This window comes from Harpia harpyja, chromosome 4, assembly GCF_026419915.1.
Source record: "Harpia harpyja isolate bHarHar1 chromosome 4, bHarHar1 primary haplotype, whole genome shotgun sequence".
In the NCBI taxonomy this organism is placed as follows: Eukaryota; Metazoa; Chordata; class Aves; order Accipitriformes; family Accipitridae; genus Harpia; species Harpia harpyja.
Window position 1 is genome coordinate 17005030 of NC_068943.1, and position 22031 is coordinate 17027060.

The window sequence follows — 22031 nt, forward strand, 5'->3', positions numbered from 1 at the left end:
GTAGCCATTGATCTAAAATTGTGCATCTAGTCCATTGTAGGTAATACGATTATGAGACTATGAGTTTAATAGATGGTGACTTCGGATAAGAGTATAAGTCTGAATAGATTGCGTTGTTGGATAAGCTGCTTCCATGCCTGGTAGTTATTTTTCCTTCTGTCTTCTGACATTCAGGTAACTGTTTTTGAAAAAACACTTAAGTTCCTTACATAGACAGTTATGTATTCATGCTTACACGCAGTACTTAGTAGAAAGGCACATATGACGTAAAACAGTACACGTGAGGAAGAAATAGAATTTTATCTTGGTCAAGCTCTGGAACATGACTTTTTAAAAATCATATTCTAAGTATGTTTTTGTTACTGCAATTTAAATGTAAAACTTTATTGTAAGGAATATTGTATGATGCTGCCCAGTTATATTATTATTACATTCCCCAGCCACCATAGGCAAGCAGGATTGAGAAACTGCGGGTTTTTCAAACCATTATTGCAGTGGAAGAAAGAACCAAAATTAGTATGTAGACTGCAGTGTTTGATCACAGAACCTCAGAAAGCTGAATGTTCTGTGGAAACGTTGAAGGACATTCACAAGAACTTTCTACTGTCATTTTAGGCAGGATGGAAGGCAATTGGAGAGTAAGACTATGTTGGGTAACATGTCAAGATGGTTGTTCAAGATAAGCCTTTGCTTTGAAAAATAATATCAATTGAGATTTTAAATGCTTCTTAATGGTCTGCTAATTTTGTGTGGCAAAATGAAGTAATTTATATTTAATTTTTTTATTTCTGAAACTTAAACTTTAGTGGAAAAAAGTATGAATTCCTGAAATTATTTTTAGTTTTTGGAAGAGGAAGCTTGAAAGGAAAAAATGAACTAACTCTACAGATGGTAGCATAAGGACTAAATATAAAGCTTGTATGTAGTAGTTTCTTCAGAATGAAAACTTAATTCTCAAATACGTGCCTGATCTATTCATCTAAACTGGTGTACAGTGTGCTAATAGCCAGGAAGCTCTAAAGCTCCCAGAGCAAAGGAGAGCTTCTAGTTTGATCTTCTCAGTGTTGCTAAGCCAGCATGGTCGCACTTCACTGCTGTTGGTTTCTTTTGTATGTTTTACACATACAGCTTTGTAACATACAAAAATAGATCTTCGAAGTGATACTTAAATATTTTAGGTATGGGTAGTCCATGTTTCTGTGTACAGTAGAATTCCATCATAAAATATGAGATATGCTGCAAAGTAATATGATTAGTCAGTTAAACTGTGTTGGATGCCTATGAAGTACACTTTCATTAGGCAAATGTAGGCTTTTTATAGTTGTCGTAGTTTTATGTCAAATTGATAAGCCTTTACTCTGCCAGTCTTCCTAACACCCTCCCCACCTTCCCCAATGCCCCAAAACATATCTCACTAGTGCATTGGTACCTCTTCCAATTTTGGGTAGAGCTACTAAATTCTAAGGAAATACTGGTGTTTGATAATTTCCCTGGTTTTGTCAAAATTGCAAATCATTTGTATTGCTGAAACTTGATGTAAGCAGAAGTTTTGCAAACAGTATACAGCTAGATGATTTGCTTCTATCATGAGGTAGAAGCGTGGGTTTATTTACTTTTGCCATGTTAATATTTTTTCAAGGAATACAGAGGAGGAGGCATGCCAAGAGAGTTTTGTACTTGTTTCTGCTTAGGGGGATTCAGTGCCTTTTCTTTAACTACTGTTACATTTTAATGTGACTGCTGTCTGGGGATTTCACTTGGTTCCCCTGTCAGGATGGGGATAGGGAATAAGATTTTGATACCTCTGTTCATATAGATAAAATGGTTGCTTTGCCAAAGGGATTCTGTCATAAATACTATATATGTACTATTAATTCTTTCATTTGACAGGAACGGTGAAAATTTCTTTGAAATGAGTGGAAACCAGTTTATGGACAAAAGATGGCTGCTTTTTCATGTCTTCCAATGATTAAAAAATGCTGTCCTAGCTGTTCTGTGGGAGGAAAAAATACACAGGACAGCAGTCCTCATTTCTATACTACAGGCAATTGGTTATAAAATTAGTGATGTGTCTCTGGCAGCTCTGTTTGGTTTATGATAATTCAAAACAAGCTAGTAAATGCATTGTATATTTTATAAAATTAATGAAATCTTAGCAATCGTTCTCCTTACAACACACTGTGAAATTTTTGGCTCTGGGAAAGAGTGCGATTTTGATGTGCAAACTGGTGAAATCGTTCTGTGCAAGTGAATTGCTTTGAATGATAGTGAGCTTAGCCCTCCTGCATCTTTTCAGTTCTGACTTGGTGACTAAAAGTCCATGTGCAGTTGTCTTGCAATACTTGAAATTATCTTTCAGAATAGCAGACTGTCTTGCTATAAAACCATGGTTTGTGGTGGGACCAACTACTGTTTAATTGTAACAGAAGCGTGGGATTTTTCTGTGCACAAAGCTTTATAAGAAATGTCTGGCTCTTAATTTCAGTAAATGGCATGACACACTACATCCATTTCGAGCTTTTGACATACTGGTTTTGTTTAATGGATGATTTGCCATGGTGAGCAATGGACTCAGGTGACTTGATGAGGAAAATAAAAGTTTCCCCTTTTGCAAAACATTCTACCAGTAAATTTACTTGTGGAGAAAGTTTGCATTATAGTACCTCAAGCTTCTTCCTCCAATGTTTCTTTGTTCCCATTTCTTTGTTGATATATGTCTTTTTTTTAAACTTTGTTGCTCAGAATGTCTTTAATGCTAGCCAAGGAGTAAGGGATTTGGACTTTTTTTCATGGACTTCCAAAGCTTTACCCCCTAAGGTGAGTTAAATGACAGGAATAGTCACATTGTATCTCATGTTTTCAGATTGTACCTTATGACTCAACTTTACACTAAATATTCTTTGAAGTCTGTTTTACTTTGAATTATTTTTATAGGAAATAGCAGATTTGCATAGAATGCTGTATCTCTGTCTCTTCCTTTAGGATGAGAAAAAAATACCAGGGCAGATTACTGAACTTTCATTAATTCATAAGTAGCACTCTCCTTTTTTAACAAACCAAATCAGAAATTCAGAGAGATGGCCTAGTAACATAATAAAGGCTTTCATTCTCTTTTTGATGTAGAATGTGCTAGTAAATTTTTCTCTGTTGTTGGAGGGTACACATTAAGTTGCAGCATCTAATAAGATGATATTTGTATGAGTAAAGCCACAAATATTTAATAAATACTCAGCCCATTCTTAATCTTTTTTAAAATTACACAATTATAGGAACAAGTTATATGTACAGTTAAGCCGTTTAAATTATCTACAGAAGTGCTCTTCTAAATCTCTTTGCAGCCCTGTAGTGATTTTGAGATTGATTTTTTTTTTCATATGAACTTTGTAATGAAGATGACACTCAGCATTGTACATATTGGTTTAGAGATTTAAAAACTTGTTTTTCCACTGAATTTTTTCCCCCAAAATAACAAACTACTTTATTATTATATCAAGATCTAGACAATGTTTAAACAGTGTTTAAAACATACAGATTTTTTTTTTTTTTCCTTGAACCAGTTTGCCTCAGCTTGCATTAACTTGCTTTGAAAGTTATGTATTCACAGAACAGATTCGTTTTTGTATAAAGGCTTCTTGGAAAGACTGCTGTATGAGTCTGGAGATAGCGCATGGACTTCCATACCAAAAATGAAAATATGATAATTAAAGAGATCAGAAGAAATTGCATTAATTAAAAAGGAAATAATATAAGCAAAAGTTTGGTTTAAAACTGATAAAAGAAAGTATTATTTTACATAGCAGGAAGTGAACTCCTGGAAGGTGTTGTTACAAGAGATTGTGAAGGCAGAAAGTATCAGCACATTCAGAGGAAATTTACAGAAATCAGATTCATAAATAAACACTAAGGAAAATAGGGTATACCCTCTAACATCCACAATAAAAAGATTTTAAATGCTGTTGGTATAAAAGGGACAGACCACTAATAAAATCTTGTATGCTGAAGAGTGTCTCCTGTTGCCATTGCTGAACACAATATACTGGACTAGGTGAACCACTGGCTTCATCCTGTAGAGCGTTACTTAGTTCTTAACTTTCAGATGTTCTTTTAAAAGCACCTATGACTTGCATTATAAGCATAATAGAGCTCGCTCCTGCTTTTCACTTGCTTTCTTCTGATATAAATGTGCGTTACGTTACTTCCATCCCTTATATTTTTCTGTACAACAGCCTTTTTATTAAGCTATGGCTGGCTGAAAAATCAATGCTAATATGTCTCTTCTTTTAGTAACTACCAATTTTTCTTGGTAGGAAACTCAAATTTTTTTTTCCATTTCAGATTTAGGTATAAATTTCATCTGTAATTGGTACCAGGTGAAATAAATTCGCAGGCCACTTTTATTGTCATAGTGAAAATAATAAACATGCACTAATATTTACATGTGCATTTAAAAATCTATGGTGTTGCTGTTCTCTTTGTCATAATTTTACCTGTAAATTAACAACGTATTCTAAATGTGAAATCAAAAAAGAAGCATATCATTGAGAAAAGGATAATATTCAAATTCCTTTTACAGAGCCCCAGACTTTTTCACAAAATTTTGCAAATACAGCAGGAGGAGTGAGTGTGTATCCTGATAAATGTCAGTATGAAACAAGGTTTAGTGAAAGCGGTTAGAGTAAATAATTTGTCTCAAATGGTAGATATGAGATATTCCTTTATATAAATGGTTACATTTATACCACTTTTGTTTCAAGAGTAATATGGTGACTTTTCAATTAATATGCAATTCACTAGTAGTTAGTTGTTTATCATTGCACACTAAAATTAGCAATGTAACTAATATCTCTTTGCTTTGAAATTTAGCTATTGTAGTCTTGAAATAATTATTTCTTATCTAAAGAGTTCAAAGGTATTATTAATAGGTTTTATTCTGTTCTGTTTTGCCTTTTTTTTTAATTTCCCAGGAATCTAGGTCTAATACTGATGATTTTTTCAAAGACCTAAATTCACACTGCCCACAGGAAGCAGTGATGCAAGAACAAGATATGCCATTCCTTCGAGGTGGACCTGGAGTGTACAAGGTAGTGAAGACTGGTCCGTCAGGTCACAACATCAGAAGCTGCCCTAACCTTAGAGGTATCCCAATTGGAATGTTAGTTCTGGGAAACAAAGTCAAGGCAGTGGGCGAGGTATGGATCCTTGTAGCTTCAGTTCATGTCTTCATAGATACCAGTATATAACAGTAGTAAACGCAACAAAAGAATCTGCCCCTGTACAGGTTTGCTTTTCCAACCCTCATGATAAATACTAACCTTTGAACTTGGTTTATAATATAAATACTAACGCAATTATGTCTTTTGCTTCTTAGATGTGTGCATTGATTGGAATAATGTTAAAATTGTACTGCAGTTACATGTCCTTGCTTATATATTTCTTTTACAGTATTCCTTACAAAATTATGCTTCTTGTTCTACTTTTTTGTCATATTCATTGGAAGAATTTTGTTTCATTGAAAAAATGTTTTTCTAGGACTTAACCAATTAACAAATTATTCTGTTTCTCTGTATTGATTGTATTTGTGTGTTCAGTTGCTGAGCTGTTGTTACTATTCCCAGTTGTCCAGCTGTGGTGTTTTATGGTTAAGAAGGGCTTAAGGATGAAGTGTGTCATGCTATTTCCTAAATATAATGTTAGGAACAAAATTAGTACTCATACAAACTTTTCATATATAACTTGGTATTATAATTCTACTGTTGCAGCCACCAATAAAAAGGCATATTTTGGTGAATATTTCCTTCAAGTTTTTATTAAGGCTTGTTTGGATGTTCTAAAGTTGTGGTATTGGTGTTTTGCTTCTTCTGAACATAAACAGGTTGGAACATAACAGGATTTTTGGAAATACTCATAACTGTAAATGTGCCATAAATAGTTTTGGTACTTCAGTCTGCCTCAGCCTGTGGCCTTAATTTAAGAAACTTTTTTTTTACATTTGCATTGTAATATAAAGATTGGAGTGAGTGTGTTTTTCAGATACTATAATAAGTTGCTGAATCATGCTACTGAATTATCTGAAAAGTCAATAAATTGTGCTTTTTTATATGTGTGCATCAGGTGACTAATTCAGAAGGTACATGGGTACAAATGGATAAGAACAGCATGGTAGAGTTCTGTGAAAGTGATGAAGGCGAGGCATGGTCATTAGCTAGAGACAGAGGTGGAAACCAGTACCTCCGACATGAAGATGGCAAGTTTTTGTTTTGTTTTGTTTTTTAAATTAACTTAGGTAAAAATAAGCAATCTAAACAGGACAAATAAATAAAGAAGGAACTGAGTTTTAAACAGGTATAACATTAATTTACACTTTTTCGTTTGAGTTATTTTACACAGTTGGACTTCAAAGTTGTTTATAAACATTCTTTAAATGTTTTTTAAAAGTACATTTAAAAATATTTCCCCATGCTTTCTTCTGTACCAGTTATGGTTCATAATTTTAACCATCCTTCTTCTAGCTGGGGGGATTGTTTTTAAATAAGTAATTGTGCATCTTTATTAGCTTTCTTTGGTCTACTTTGTGTCTCTGTGAAAAGCAGAGCAGAATAAATTATTTATGTACCTTTTGATTTTGTTAAGTTTATTATGTCTGTCATGCAGCATCCTGTTTAAAACCTGTTCACATTTTTTTAACACTGTATTTAAAATTAACATCAAATTAGTTAATTCTAGTTAGCAAAGTATGATTGCATTCTCTTAAAATGCAGAATTTCTGTCCTGATAATTCATGTTCAGACTGGGTAAGACCTAGAAATAATAAAAGAAAACATAAACAAAATGTTAGTACACAAAGATTTTTATTGCTCCCGCACCCCCGAATCATCTTTCTAGTTGATCTCTCTCCAAACAGGCTATCATTACTGATCTAAAATATCTTTTTTTCACCCTGAATGCTTCATATGAATACCTTGAGGTATTCTGAAACCATTATTTCCTTAACAGATAGTCCCAGCCCATCTGGATGTGTTCTCCTGTGCAAGATTATGGGCTACTTATGTTCTCTTAAAAGATGAGACAGGGAGTGATCTGTCAGTATTTATACTTCTGGAGATCATCTATCCAACCCCCCTGTCAGTGCAGATTCAGCTAGATCAGGTTGCTCAGGTCTTTGTTTAGTCAACTTCTAGCTATCTCCAGCCTCTCTGGACAACCTGTACCAGTATTTGGCTCACCTTGATGGTGAAAAATTTTCCTAATACCTAATCACAGTTTCCCATGCTGCAACTTTTGTTTATTGTCTCTTGTCCTATCACTCTGAACTCGACATGAGTCTGGCTTCATCTTCCCTGAATCCTTCAATTAGGTAGTTGAAGGGAGCAATAAGATCTCACCTTAGTTTTTTCTTTTTAAGACTGAACAAACCCAGATCTCTCAGCCTCTCTCCTTAGATGTTGTGTGCTCTACTGCCCTGACTGTCTGGGTGGCCTCCACTGAACTCATTTCAGTCTGTCTTCTGATGGGGAGCCTGAAACTGGACACAGCACCCCAGCTGTCCAGTGTGTCCCTCTTGCCTTTCCAATCTCTAGTAAAAATTACTATGGATCTTCATTAGGATTATTTTCTTACAGGTATTATCAGAGAGAAACATTTAAGGTTCTTCCATTGATAATAAAACTTTGGTAGAGTTCCCTAGAGGCTGGTTTGTTTCAACTCACTTGAAGAGTTACTTTCTTCAAGCCTTTTTTTTTTTTTTCTTCAACATATATTTCTCTGTTTTGTGAATAAATCTGGATATTTTCAATTTATAATCTTCCCACTCTGTTTATGGGATCTAATGCATCTGTTTTCCAAAAGATGTCTTCATGAAAAACTTCCACCTCAGGAGTTATATTCTGCTTATGTTTTTAGGTAGTACTTATTGTACTCTTATTTGTTCGTTGTAACAGACTCTTTGCCCTTTTCTGGTTTTAACATTTTGTGCTGAAAATTATTTTACATCTAGGTACTCTGATAATTATCATCATGTTACCATATTAAAACAAAGTAATTCCTTGCTAATGCTTAAGTATTTGTTGTAGGCTGTTGCTGCTTTACTTTAAGGTATAAAACATTCTGCGAAGAAAGGGAATAACCAAGAGTTTTTCATAAAATGTATAAATTGTGGGGAAAAAAAAAAAAGTGTTTACTTAGCACAGTATCTTTTTTGAGGTCATAGATTCTCTATTTTTAGGTATGTCTGATAATGTCAAGTTCTGAGGTGCTCCAAGTGCCCAAGTAGATACTAGAAACTAAGTATTTGTGAATTGGAACACTACCTTACTTTGAAAGCACACGTATTCAATAATAGGGTTGTTAATGTCATCATTTTCTATCCTAATATGAGGCTGTTTGTTTTTCCAGTAGAAGATCATTTCTCTGCAGTTAATAAACTAAGCAGTGTGCAAAAATTTCCATTCAAGAGTACTTATTCTGAGGAATAGATATAACCTACATTCAAGTCACTTGACAGTATTTTGTGTATTTTAAGTAGTCTTTTCCAGCTTCAGTATTTTATCGATCATTTCATCTTTTCTATAATTTCTCAAGGTATATCTGTGCTTTAAGAAAGAATTCCCAAATTTGGAAGAATTTAAACAAGACCCTTGTTTGAAGGTCTATCTTCAGATTCTTGATATTTATGTACTGTTACTGAAGGATGTCTTAAGCATATCGTTGTTCTCACAGAAAAACAGAAATGCAAGCTCCGGGCTTTGAGGACAAAACTCTGTAGTAGGATTTTTACAATCCAGTGCATACGGATACCATCTTAGAAACTTTCTGATGCAAGTCCTATGCCTCAACATGCCTGGTTTTATTCTTTTCTAGATGAGTCTATGCTTTTATAAGTAGGATGAAGATAGATGTCTCTTTTGCATCTAGTTAAAGCAGTTTAAGTAGTTATCAGTGCCATTACTGAGATACTTCAAACTATTCTATGTTGCTAGTCCATCTCAGTACCAAGTAAAACTAATGCTCTTAAGCCACATCTGAAAATTATTTAAACTAATTGTTTTTCTTTGCCATGAAATGTATTAGGAATACTCTTTGTCATCCATTTCAATGCTTTTGCTGGAGGGAAATAATTAGGATTTGGAGGAGCTCCAACTAGATTTGCAACTGTCTATATTTTTATCCATAAATAATACCACCTTTCAGATTGCTTTTGTATTTTCATTATTTAATAAAATTATAATGAAATTCTCAGAAAGAAGTAGGATTTCTGTCAGAGACAAAGTGAAAGTCGTACTGAATGCCAAAGTCTGTAGGCAGGTATCCAGATGCTTAGCTGAAACACTACAGCAAGATCTTGAGTTGCCTCTAATTGAGAAAATTCTAGATCCTTTCTTTTTTAAGCCAAGTTTAAATTTCCAACCTTCTCTGTGATTTTTTTTTTTTTTAATTTGAATGTGTCTGTTATGTAAAAGTTTGTACCCTGAAATGCAGTTTTGGCCTGAAATGCAATTTTCTAAAAATAGCTCTTAGAAGAGTTGTGATTTTTTTTTTTTTAATTGAATACATATTAATTTTAGTATGTTTACAAGAGAAGAAGCTCAAGTTGCCAACCTGAGCTTTTAACCTCCACTTGGGAGATTTCTTGTGAATTTTTTCTTAGACATCATCACTTGGAATGATATTTCTGATCACATTAAGTCAGTAATGTCTCCCTAAATCTAAATAGTCAAATGGATTCTATGTCTCATTTATCTTGGCTCTTCTGTTTTTATGGATATTCTGAAAGACCCCAGGCTGGTTTTGGTTGGAGGTTTTTTTAGTATCATACAGAAAGCAAAACTGTAGTACTCAGTAACAGATATGGATAAATCTGTCAGGGGAAAAAAATGTCTTATGTCCCGTGAACTGTTAAGGGGTAGCCAGGATTAAAAGTTTATTGCCTCTGAGTTTGCCACTCTGAAAACTATCCTTTCTCCACCCTGCTTTCTCAAATGAATTTAATAATTGCTGTCCAAAGAATAAACATTGAACGGTGTGATGTTACTGAAACACAGTGTTAAGCCTGTTCCTAAGTGGCAGCTAGCAGCAACTCAGTCAAACATAAAAACAGTCTGCATGGTATTATGTCCTCCATCTTTATATTTTTAGAGCATGAGCTCTAAAGAAGAGAGATGTGCTTTTCTTTTTGAAGACAATTGAGTGGAGTGGAAGAGGGCTATCTGTGGAAAAAAAAAAAAAATCACTCCTTTGCCTTGTGACTCATCTTTCCAATGTAAATCAGTTACTAAGAAGGTCTAATTCTGAAGGAATGTGTTTTTTTTACAGAGCAAGTCCTTCTAGATCAAAATGTTCAGACTCCTCCCCCAAGTCCTTTTTCAATACAAGCTTTCAGTAAGGGGACAAGCTGTAGTAATGGACAAGGGTTTGATTATGGCCTTGGAAATAACAAAGGTATGTTTTTACACTCACATTTTAAAAAATGATGTTTTTCTTAAGTTTGCTTTTATTTTTATTACTCATTTCCTACTCTTTTAGGCACCATCAGATGTCCTCCAAAAGACATAAGCAGTAGTGCAATGAATTGCAAGGTGTTTTACAAAACATGTAGTTAATGTTGCAACTGCTTTTTTCTCTGCTTTAAATTTCACTCAAAGTACTCTAAAGTTGAGGCTTTCTGTAGGCACAAAACTATAATGCAGCAATGAAAAATACATCCTTGTAAAACAAGATACGAAAATTACTGGATTTAGAAAACGTGTTTTAAAATGGTCAGAAACATTTGTAAACACTACTCACCTGTCTTGACATTTTTAAGTGCCTTTAATGGGATGACAAGATAAAAGATACTATTTGAGATTTAAGTTGTAAAACTGAAGTTACCTTTCAATCACGTAGATACCAGTTACAAATGCTGGGAAATAAATAAAACCTTGTTAATTTTTCTGACATAAAAGAACTGTTTCTTTTAACCATGGTTTATTTTGTTGGCAAGATGTTAATATATATAAGCCATCACAATAAACTCAAACTGCGTGCCTTCTGTTCATTCATTGATTAGATCTAGAAGATTCAATAATACAGAAGGGACTTTTGCTGGGGCAGATGTCCTTGAGAAATATTACTGAAACACAGAGCTTTGTCATTCTACTCTTAAATCACTGCACTCTGTCCATGCCACTACAAATGTGGGCCTAAGGTGTGCTATGTGTTTTTAACACCAGCATGTATTCTTAGTGGTCACTTAAATAAAACAACTTGATTTAAGACCTGTTTTAAAGGAGAAGAGGTAAGGGAAAAAATTATCCTTACATGTTCTAGTCTGTTTTTTTCTTAACATGAAATAGTTTTATATCATTTCACGGTGTTTTACTGCATAAAGAAGCAGTTCATAATTGTCCATGCATTGCTATAGAAACCCCATTTTTTGGACAAAGTCTGGAAAAGTTGAAGTGTTTTTCTTTTGTTTTATGGGGCCTTTTATACAGAACTGCTTTTCCCAGTTCAGCCATACTCATTTCAAAGCAATGGTTGAATCACAAAAGTGGAAGTGTTTAAGATGTTCAGCGTGTGAGGCAGTATTACAGCTTGTCTCTCAATGTCAGTTGTGTAATAGTGCAAAAGCTTTATCTATTTTTTCTCTGCAGAATCATATTAGGAGAAGGTGGGTTTTTTTCCTGTGTTGTCCAAAGATAAAATCTTGGAGATCAATATGCTATATTAACAGGCATCCTAGTTTCTGAAGACATTGTGATTCTTTTTACTATATCCTATCTTAAACAATTTCTAAGATGTTTCTTTGGGATATTACAGTTCCAGAAAGTTTGGAAGCTACTCCTGGTATTAAATTCCATATCATTTTATACATATTATTCTCTGGACATACCCTCAAGCTGTGATGTTTAGTGTGAGTGAGCAACTCAGATGACTTCATTCATTCTGTGTAGTGCAATTCCTTCTGAATTGCCCAAGAGTGGAGAGTTGCTGGCAACTATATTGAAAGAATAATGATATTATTTTCCCCAAAATAGAATTCTTCAGCTGTATCATTACTTTATATACAGTCTTTTTGCATTCTTATGTCAAAGAAGCTTTGAGTTTTGTGGAAAATAAAAAACTGAAGGCACAAACACGACCTCCTAGGGGACTTTCTGAATAAAGCAGTTCTTCTGGAGGTGCTTGTTTGTAAAAAGAAATTCTGTTCTAGGGATGCACTAGTTTCAATGAAAATTCAGTCACCATCTATGAGCGTTTGAAACTGCTGGTCAAATGTAAAGATCCCTATGTAATAGGTCTGTGTGTTGTTACCTGAGAGGCAGAAGACATCCCACAATCACTCAGTTTGATTTAGCTATGTCTTCTCTATTCCAGCCTTCTACGTTGCAGGCAAGTCTTTAATATTCCTCATGAATGGCCCTACCCACCTCCATATTTAATTACTGTGGGCAGATGACTTTCAACCTCTTCTCAGATGTTATTCCCTTTAAAATAATTACTCATTTTAGGAAATAGGCCCGTCGTATTTAAGAATAATAGTGGTTTGTCAAACATGTCAATCACTTCTGGGTTATTAAGGTAGGAATGATTGCTGCCCAAGTACTGAATCCAGTATTTTTTAGGTATGCTACTTCCAAAACAGTGGAATAACATTGATTTATTGATACCTGTAGATGATTGTTTAGAAAGGCATTCCAGCTACTTTCTGTTATTTTTGTTCTCTCAATTTTGAAACCAAAATATCAAGAAAATAAATGCAAAATTTAATTTTCGAGTTCTTGGGTAATACAGGGTTCCATACACTTACCAGTCTTTCTCTAATTCCCTGAAAAGACAATTGATAATCACCCAAAAATGTTGTAAGTTCAGTGAGTTGTAAATTCTGTATTAGGAGCTAATTTTTTTACTAAGATTTCTAGAATGCTGTCAAAATGATATGAATTTGCAGAATATGTGATGCTGCTAGGATTTGCTTGGTGATGGTTCAGATCTGAGAGGCTCTCAAACCGTTGGTGTCTCCCAGCTCGTATTACTAAGTATACTTCAAGTTATAACATGGTGTGATAAACTGCCTTCTTACTGTAGGCTTCATGTATTTCTAATGCTCACATCGAGTTTTTTGAGAATTGACATACAGAAATTAAAACTCTATTTTTAACATGCTAGTTTTCTGAAGGCCTTCATTTGCCTCACAACAAATGTATGTAGTTCTTCAGAAAACCAGTTCCAGTTCCTAAGTGGTACTTACTTCTTTAAAATTATCTTCAATCTGATCTTGAAAAACTGCATGACAGAATACTTTTAAAGATATTTGCAAAAATGAGCAAATATTTACCAAAGCCTTGGCACAGAAATACACTTTGCCAAAGCCTAATTACATGTTATCTTTCCCTTCTCATCAGTTTTTCTAATCCTTTTCTGCATGTTCCGTTGCATGTGTGTATTATTGTAAATGCTAGGGATTTCTGGTTTTTTCTTTGGCTGCTTTTCATTTTTTAGCAAGGCAAATATAAATCTCTATTTTGAAGTGTTTTAAGTAATTGCAGTAAAATATCCATGATCCTTTAAAACCCTGCTTGTACTTTTCAGTAATTTTATTGCCATGCATGGGGTGAGAATTTTATGTTTAGCCACAACCAAAGTTATATGTGGCTAAATAAGATTTATGAGCTTTCTCTATTATCATCATTTAAACTTTAATTGAGCACCATTTTACTCTGCCTTTCTGGAGAATGACAAGTAACAGGTTGTAGTTTTGACTGTTTTGCCCACTACAGGTGACCAACTGAGTGCCATACTGAATTCCATTCAGTCACGGCCAAATCTCCCAGCTCCTTCCATCTTTGATCAAGCTGCAAAACCTCCCTCTTCCCTAGTCCACAGTCCATTTGTGTTCGGACAGCCCCTTTCCTTCCAGCAGCCTCAGCCACAGCTTCAGAGTAAGTTTGTCAGCCTTACCTGCCTCATCAGTCCATTTCTGCAGCTTTGACATTGCTGTTCTCAGTTGCCTACCAGCTACTAATCATCCCTCAGTGCACCTTCCTGTTTTTGTTTTGTTTTGTTAAGTTTTTCATGATTCAGAAGCATGTGAGGTAATGCTCCTAAAGAAGTATACTTGTTCAACTTTAATTTCTATATTGACGATATTTTGCTTTTGTATGTGTTCTGCAGTGTAGATAAGTCATAAAAGTGCATTTCCAATATTGTATGCAACTCTGGGTTTATAATTAAGGTAAATATTTTATATGGTACAAAATGTTGATAATTCTTTTAACATCAAAAATGGACTGCAGTAAATTCATAGGTGTTAAATTTTCTTACCTCCTAAATTTCTATTTTTGTCATCATTCCTAAATTTAGGAATGTAGCTGGACAGTGGGAACAACTTGGCACTACTTGTAAGAAAGGCTTTGGTAGTCTTCTGTTGGGTGCTCATAGGATTGGCATGGGCATGAAAGTTTGCACCTAGAGGTGAATAGCAGTTAACCTGATTACTGTTGGGAGGACAGGAAACTGTTTAGGTTTTGATTAATGAAAAATAAAAGCTCAGCATTCACGATGGATAGCAGATATTGTAGTAAATTCTTCCTTATATGCAGAACCAGGTATAGCATGGGTCACAGGAATACTAGTCTTCTCCTGTCTCCCAGAAATTGTCCTTCAGAAGTGCCTCATTTCTTTCTTGTGGGACCCTGTTAGACCCTACCCATGTCTGTGTAGTCCTGGATCTATCCAGCTCAACTTATTGAAGTGACAGTGAAGTGCTTCATGTAAGAACTAGATTAAAATCTCTAATTCACTTTTATAAAGACTATCAGAAATAGTCTGAGATCTGACAGTGATCTTCTGTACTTATGCTGGACTTAGACCAACATCCTGAAAGCAGAATATTCCAAAACCTACTCAGATGAAACAGCTGATGCCACTGGAATCAGCACACGGTTGTTGAGAATTTGTTGATCGTATATTCTTTCTCATCACTTTTAGTTTTCTTCTCTTGTTCAGAGTAGTAAAGTCAGAGTTTCTTACTCAACTTTGCATCAAAAATAACCCTAATTGTCTTATTTCAAATTTCAGATGATTTGTCCTTTAGCATTTAGACCTGTATTGTATGAAAAGAAAAGCTGTCAACATTTTTTATTAGTTGCTGAATGGATTCACCTATCCAACAGATGTAGATAAACTGTATTCAGTAAGCTACATCCATGGTTTGTGTTTTAGTAAGGATCCCTGATTCAAAAAGAAGGCTTTTTTTGTCAGATAGGGGTAGCACTTGTAGTCTACCAAATAATATAATAATGAAACTGGAAAAATTTTTTAAGCTTGTGTCTGATTTGGGACCTTAGCTTAGTACAAGATCTCAACTGATACGGTTATTTGCCCTTCCAGGAGGGCAAAAATCATCAACCAGAACTGGTATACTGTTGCACTAACTGTGATTTGATACAAGGACTTTCTTCTAAACAGTTTATTATGTAATTTAAGATTTGATGCAGATAATATAAATTATGCATAAAGGAGAGAAATGTTAACATTTTTGTTTTCACTATCAAAATTTAAGAATTATATGGGGGGAAATTTCCTGTTTGAACTTCCTTAGTCTTTTGCAAATTTGTTAATCCTCCATTTACAAGTTCATCCAAATGCAGAATATTGTCAGGGAGGCCTGTAAGACTATATTCACATACTTGTTCATTTAATAGTCAAGGAAATTATGAGGGATATAAGGCACTCTAGATTAAACATTTTATTTTAAGCAGTTGTTCTATTATTACTGCATTTCTTGAAACTTTACATATTAGAAAATAATGGATTCATTTGCAATATAAGATTAATTAGAATAGCAAGGCATATATGCAATAAAAATATTTAGACAGAAAATTTCTATTTGGGTCAAATTCCACTGTGTGGTTTTTAATCTGTGTTCAACGCTGATGCAGCTATAATAGAACTGTAACAGAAACTCTTAAGTGTGCAATTTTCATTCATGATTTCCAAAGCACTTTATAGCCTCCTGTTATCAAACATGTAATTAAAAGTTAAATCCATTAAACAACATATCCCAAGTCACTTGGATTTTTGCCCTAAATATGCTTAGGTTTAGTTTCAAATTATGTTCTCTGTCCTTAAGTGCTTCCTGCAGTTAAGTTAGATCTAAAAATTAAAATTAATGTTTATAGTCAATAACTGCTATGTTAAAGGGACTAATGATAGTCTAATAGTTGAAAGAAGTTGTGCCAGCCTAGATTTCCATGGTGCAGAGGTTATGTACTAAATAATGGTCTTGATTGAAAGTCTGCCTAAATAGTTTAGTCTATCACTTCCATTTTTCTGTTCTTCCTCAGATATCTGTCCTCCTGGGGAGAAATTTTATTTGGAAGCATGATCTGAGGAAAGTTAGGATCATGCTGAATGTCCTCTAGAATTATTTCCTTAATTTAGATTTTTGTAATAGGAACAAAAACGTTGGTCTGGTTATAAAACATACTCTGTGCCAGTGACAGATTGTAGTTTTTCTTTAGAAGAGTTTGTAGCTAGCCGTTTTTTTCTGAGGAATGGTTTCTGTGCTTGCAGTTTGGTTTGGTTTCGAAATTCATTTAAGGAAGAGGGAAAGGGCTTGTCACAACCTTTTATATTCCGATACAGTGTCTGGGGGTTTTTTTGCGGAAATACTACAGTTTTGGACAACCAATTCCTCAGATACAATGCTTGAAAAAATGAGAAGTGTCTCCGTTATTCTTTTTACATCATAAATAGGTAAACTAACAAGAGTCCTGTGTGTTTTGTCAAAGAATTTGTTACAGGCATATTATAAAAAGAAGGGGGAACAGTGTTACTTAGTTTTGTGTTATTTGCTAGAACTCTATAAAGGGCTGATTGTTCTGTCCTACTTAATTCCTTTGCTAATTTTCACGCATGGTCCCACAAGGAAAAAAAGCTGAGAGATTGTTTTCTTTTTCACGGGGACAGACAAAATTAAGATGCTCTTGTCATGTATTTTAATTCCTTGTCAGCCTTTTGTGCAGCTAAAAGTCCAAAAAAGCTAGAAGAGATGGAGTCCTGAACCTACCTGGAGTTCAGGAACAGCTGTATTGACTTGGAATCTTAGCAAGGATTTTTTTTTTTTTTTTTTTTTCCAGAAAGAGCACAAGTTTATGTATGTTTCTTCCTTGATTATTTCAACAAAACAGTCTGTAATTACTCCAGCCTGCATATGCTTGCTTCTGAGAAGTTTAAGATCATCAGTAACAGATCTGCTCAGGATTGCAGCCTCCCATACCTGCAAGATTGTTACTGGTTGCTTGATTAATTTGTCTCTGAACTTTGTGAAAAGCACAGAAGACTCAAATTTCTGCTTGAATTCTGAGTATAGGTGAAGCATAGAAACCTAAAGGGTCAACTTGTTTCTCAACCTTCAGCAGTGTGTGCTGGGTCATAAAACTCCTTAGATATGACAAGTCAGGGAAATGGGATCTCGCCAGGCTGTCCAGCATCAGTTATCAAAATTTCACAATTGGCTGTTGAACTCTGAAATTGGGGAGGGAAGCGTGAGACCTTGCCGTCACCAATGTTAGACCTTTATGCCATGTTTCCTCACATCTCAATTGCTATTGCATATCAAGAATGGATTTATAGGCTGAAGAGGCTTTGGACCCCCCTTGTTAGCCTTATCTGTCACATTCTTCCTCTTCCACTGCAGCCCCGGCAGCTCACTGAGCCACTGCACGGCACAGCTGCTGCTTCCTGACTCATCTCAGTCCAGGCAGAAGCTGCAGCGCTGAGCTGCTGTTCAGTACGTTCGTAGTGTCCTGTCAGGCTGCTTCCTTGCCAGTCCGTGCTGTGGAGCTGCAATCCAGCATATGGTCCACCATATATGATTAGCCCCTACCATTCATGTCAGAAGTTCCTTGATACTTCCCTTCAGTATTGTGCTACCACTTTCTTTTTGGTTTTGTTCCTTTCCTTTCTAGGTGCTAGTTACAGAGCATTTAGAACCACTGGCTTTGCCTGCAGTGTTTCTATCTGCATTTCCTAAACTGCAGAGGGGGCACAAAAGACCAGCCCACATATGGAGCACATAACCTTTCTCGGTAGTGTTCGCAGTAAAAGGGAGTGAGACGATAATCTCAACCAAGCACACTGATCTCTTCTGTATTATGCTGAAATGACTCAATTGTCATGCGAAGCAGCCAGACAGTATTGGTTTAACTGTTTTTTCAGATGCTGCGTATTGCTGAAGCATCATTCCTGAAAAATTGAGCTAATAAGTTGAACAGTTTCGTACCCGAGGCTTTACAGATTTGATAATCGGAGATAAGTATCAAGCATACATTTGTCCAGGTCCATGGGTGACTGGTATGGTAAAGTTTGGAGGAAGAGCACAAATTGTGTCAAGCTTTATTTTAGAAATAAATTTAGCTTATCACATCTTCAAAAATTGTAGTACAAATTATAAAATTATAGAATCATTTTTATCTACCCTTCTAGCACAGGAATGCTTCTTTCAATTAATAAACTTAAGTGACTCAAGTATTGGTGCTCCAGACCCTACCTTTGGGTAAAGAACATTGCTAATATTTTTCTAATGATACTGCATTTCAGCTTTTGCTTTCATTCACTCACTCATTCGCCTACTATAACAGTATCTAATAGTTTTCGCCCTTTTTAATACTTAATATTCAAATGTTTGTTGACTTCAGTATATTCTTTTACTCATGAAAAAAAAAGAGTCCTTGTCCAGCTGTCACTATGGCATTTGGCATTTTCAGGATGTGAATAAAGATACATTGATTGCAGTGCTTGAGGAAATTCAGCTAACAGCCATATTGTAGCTTCCATGTCAGTAACAGCGAGTGAAAGAGAAATGCATTCTTTCTGAAGAGGCATCTATTGCTTAGGCAAAAGGGCAAAAGCAGGTCAGTGCTTTCCTTCATCATCATGCAGAAAAGCAGTGACATTATCTCCACTCTCCAGAGACATTTTACCAGTTTGTTTTAGAGTTTGTTTAAAAAAGACTAATGTGGACCAGTTGGTGCTATGTCATGCCTCCTGGATGGGTTCACCAGCGTTTCCTCAGAGGCAGTAGGCATGGCTGTTAGAATACTGCATCCTGCCATATTAATCAAACTGCCTCTTATGTCTCCATATTGTGTGGCTTTTCAAGCTGGAGCTATTTCCATGTTGAAGGAAAGAGTGCAACTAAAGATACACTGTCACATTCAAATGTGATGTGAGATAGACCTTGCCTACCTTGTATTTCAAGTCTTTGTAGTCTTTCAGGGTGATTCAAAAAGAAGGAATCCTGACCGAAAACCAGTCCCTGGGGCTGACCGGTTATCCTGGATAGACATACATTGTTTGCCAAGGCAGCAAGGAGACCATGTGGGAAACTTATTCTCTTTGACCCACAGTCCCCTTGAAATGATTGAGTAGTAGTACATTGTTTAACATAAACTAGATTACAACATTATAAAATGTAAGTATTCTCATAGAATGAAGTGTAAATGTGCATTCATGAAAGTGGATTTAGTAAAGAGTTTAATTATTCATAGAGTGGAATGCTAGTGTGTCAAATTGACATTTTTAGGATTGCCTCTATTGCTACTTTGTGCTCCTAATGTGGTTTCCTGCATTTTACCTTTAAAAATTGGTGGAGTGACATCCTGTTATTCAGAAGCTATATAAGTAGTATTGGATCTCTCTGTGTCATTTGTAGGCATCAAAGTAGGTACTGCTGTTCTCAAATATATGGTAATACTGGATTGAAAAAATAGAGATTATTTTCTTGTTTTAAAGAATGAAATTCTTATGTCAAACGTGTGAACACCTTCTCATTGTAGAGTCTATAGAACTATAGCTCATTGCATAAGATAGGGGGGTTGGTATATTTATGTGTACAAGTTAGTAAATGTAGTACCAGACAAAAAGATGTCTTAAGCAGTACAGGAAATGAAATCACTTATGTTCAATACACTTTTCTTATTCCATTTGTACAAAAGGGTGTCTCTAAAATAGAGTATCTTCTAGCAGCCGAATTCTCTTTAAAATTATTAATGCAGTAAGAATTTGACTGACTTCTTTCTAAAGAGAGAAATAGGAATTAGAATTAAAAACATTAAAGGAAAGTAAAATGATACACTAAAAGTCCCTGTTATTATCTCACTCCAAGTTTCATTTGGAGCTGTATCTCTAACAGATTTGGTGTCAATAGACTACTGAAATTATCTTGGATTACATCGGAATTTAACTTTGTTTTTTTTCTTTAGGCAAAATTATTTTTAAGGGCTGATACAGATTTGTTTTCATCTATACTGTTTGATAGAAACTCTTCTACTGCTAGTTACGTCTCTTGATAGTATTGAGAAACTACGGTTCACATTACATACGTGAAGTTTTTCAAAACATTACGTTATTGAGGTGCATTCAGATTAGAAAACAGATAGTTTTGATGGGTTTAATATCTTTTTCTTCATTCCTTCCAGTGATTAGTGAGACTTTCCAACACAAAGATTTAGTTGTTCTCTAATTTTCTCAAAAGAATGTGAGAATTGGTCATCTAGAAGGCCATATTGCAGTTTCAAATAACTCATCTCTGAATTCACAGATTAAAAGTTAACATTTCAAACCAGAGTTCAGTTCAAAACTAGATACTGCTGGTTTTTATAATAAACCACAAATCTCTAGTAGCTAGTCTACACATATTACATTTTTAGATCCTAGAAACTAATACTGAAATCACAGAAGATCTTCTTTTAAAATTTAGATCAGGGAAAACATTTTGAAGTAACCGTTTCTCATTTGAAACTAATGTAGAAGTCTAAACAATGAATTCGGAATACTTAACAAAGGAGATGCATATAATTTGAAATGCTTGTCTTTACTGCTTTTTCCATTGAATCTGTGCTGCTTCTGTACAACTGTTTTCCACTGTAGAAACTCCATCCTGCTGCCTTGCTTCTCGTGAGCGTATTTACAAAACTAGTGATGTAGCTGGGCCTGCCTCTGCTATTTCATCTCTCTCTCACAAACTGAAGGGTGGGTATGCCTGCCAACACAGCAAGGTTATTCAGATTTTTACATTCAAAATGGGGTTTTTTTCCCCTTCCATTCATTTTCATTTCATTCACTTAATAAAATAATGTTTTGGAAGTAAATGTTCAAGCTTGGTATTTGTTGGGAGCTTGTTTGATATAACCAATTCAGTGTTGCCTTCCTGAGCTGCAGCACCTTCATGATACATGATCTATCTATCTTTCTGCTTTGTAAACAGAAAGGTGACTGTTAATCTAATCTAATAACACCTGTTTTCAAACAATAGGCAAATGAAATATGGAAGAAGAAAGGGGAAAAATACATGTGGGGGGTTGTTTGTATACGGATAAAACAGTTTGCTACGTGATTATGCAGTTTTTCATTTGGGGGATTTTTTTGTGCTGATAGTCTAGAATGCTAATTAGGATTATTTATCTCTGTGCAAATTCTAAACTTCGTTTTTAAAAAAATGTAAGATTTTTTTATTGCTGGAAGCTAGTGTTAAGCTATGCCTTTCATAAGCAGTTTTGTTCTAGAATGTTCTCCTGCTTGATATTCACTAGTCATGCATATACTTTGAATTTGATACATTGCTGAATGGCTTGCAGTGTTTTATGTCCTCTAAGAAGATTATTGTTGTCTTTTCACTATATTTTCCTTTATGAGGAATTCTGTAAAAGGTTCTATCTAGAGTATTTTCTCATCTGGCAGACCTTAAATTCATCTTTTTATTTGTTTGTTTCTGGGAAAAGTGTGTGTAAAGTAATTATAATTTTCTGAATTCATATATTCATGAAGTAGGCATCTTAAAATAGCTCATCAGTAGAATTGGTGAATAACTGAGCTGTCATGAGCAAAATGCCTGGACTGATATTTAAGAAACTTCTTAGCTTTTTCTTTTAGCAAGAACAATCTTTTTATAAACCATGATGTACAATGCTGTTTCTTCCCTTCCTCTCCTGCCCTGACCCCCCAAAATAATTATAGAACTCATAAGAAAAAAGGATAAAGACCGATTAGAA

General features: G+C 34.9%; 1 protein-coding gene across 11 annotated transcripts in view; it reads left to right on the plus strand.

Moving 5' to 3' along the window:
• The window catches only part of MYCBP2 (MYC binding protein 2), a 205561-nt gene that overhangs the window by 139629 nt on the left and 43901 nt on the right, over positions 1–22031 (plus strand). For 3 of the 11 annotated variants that reach the window (XM_052785933.1, XM_052785936.1, XM_052785939.1), the window contains 6 exons: positions 2743–2817; positions 4965–5189; positions 6112–6244; positions 10309–10434; positions 13731–13916; positions 20911–21012. In XM_052785933.1, the coding sequence (XP_052641893.1) occupies positions 2743–2817; positions 4965–5189; positions 6112–6244; positions 10309–10434; positions 13731–13916; positions 20911–21012 (847 nt within the window). The remainder of the gene's footprint in view (positions 1–2742; positions 2818–4964; positions 5190–6111; positions 6245–10308; positions 10435–13730; positions 13917–20910; positions 21013–22031) is intronic. The other 8 variants (XM_052785935.1, XM_052785940.1, XM_052785941.1 and 5 more) reach the window with 5 other exon arrangements.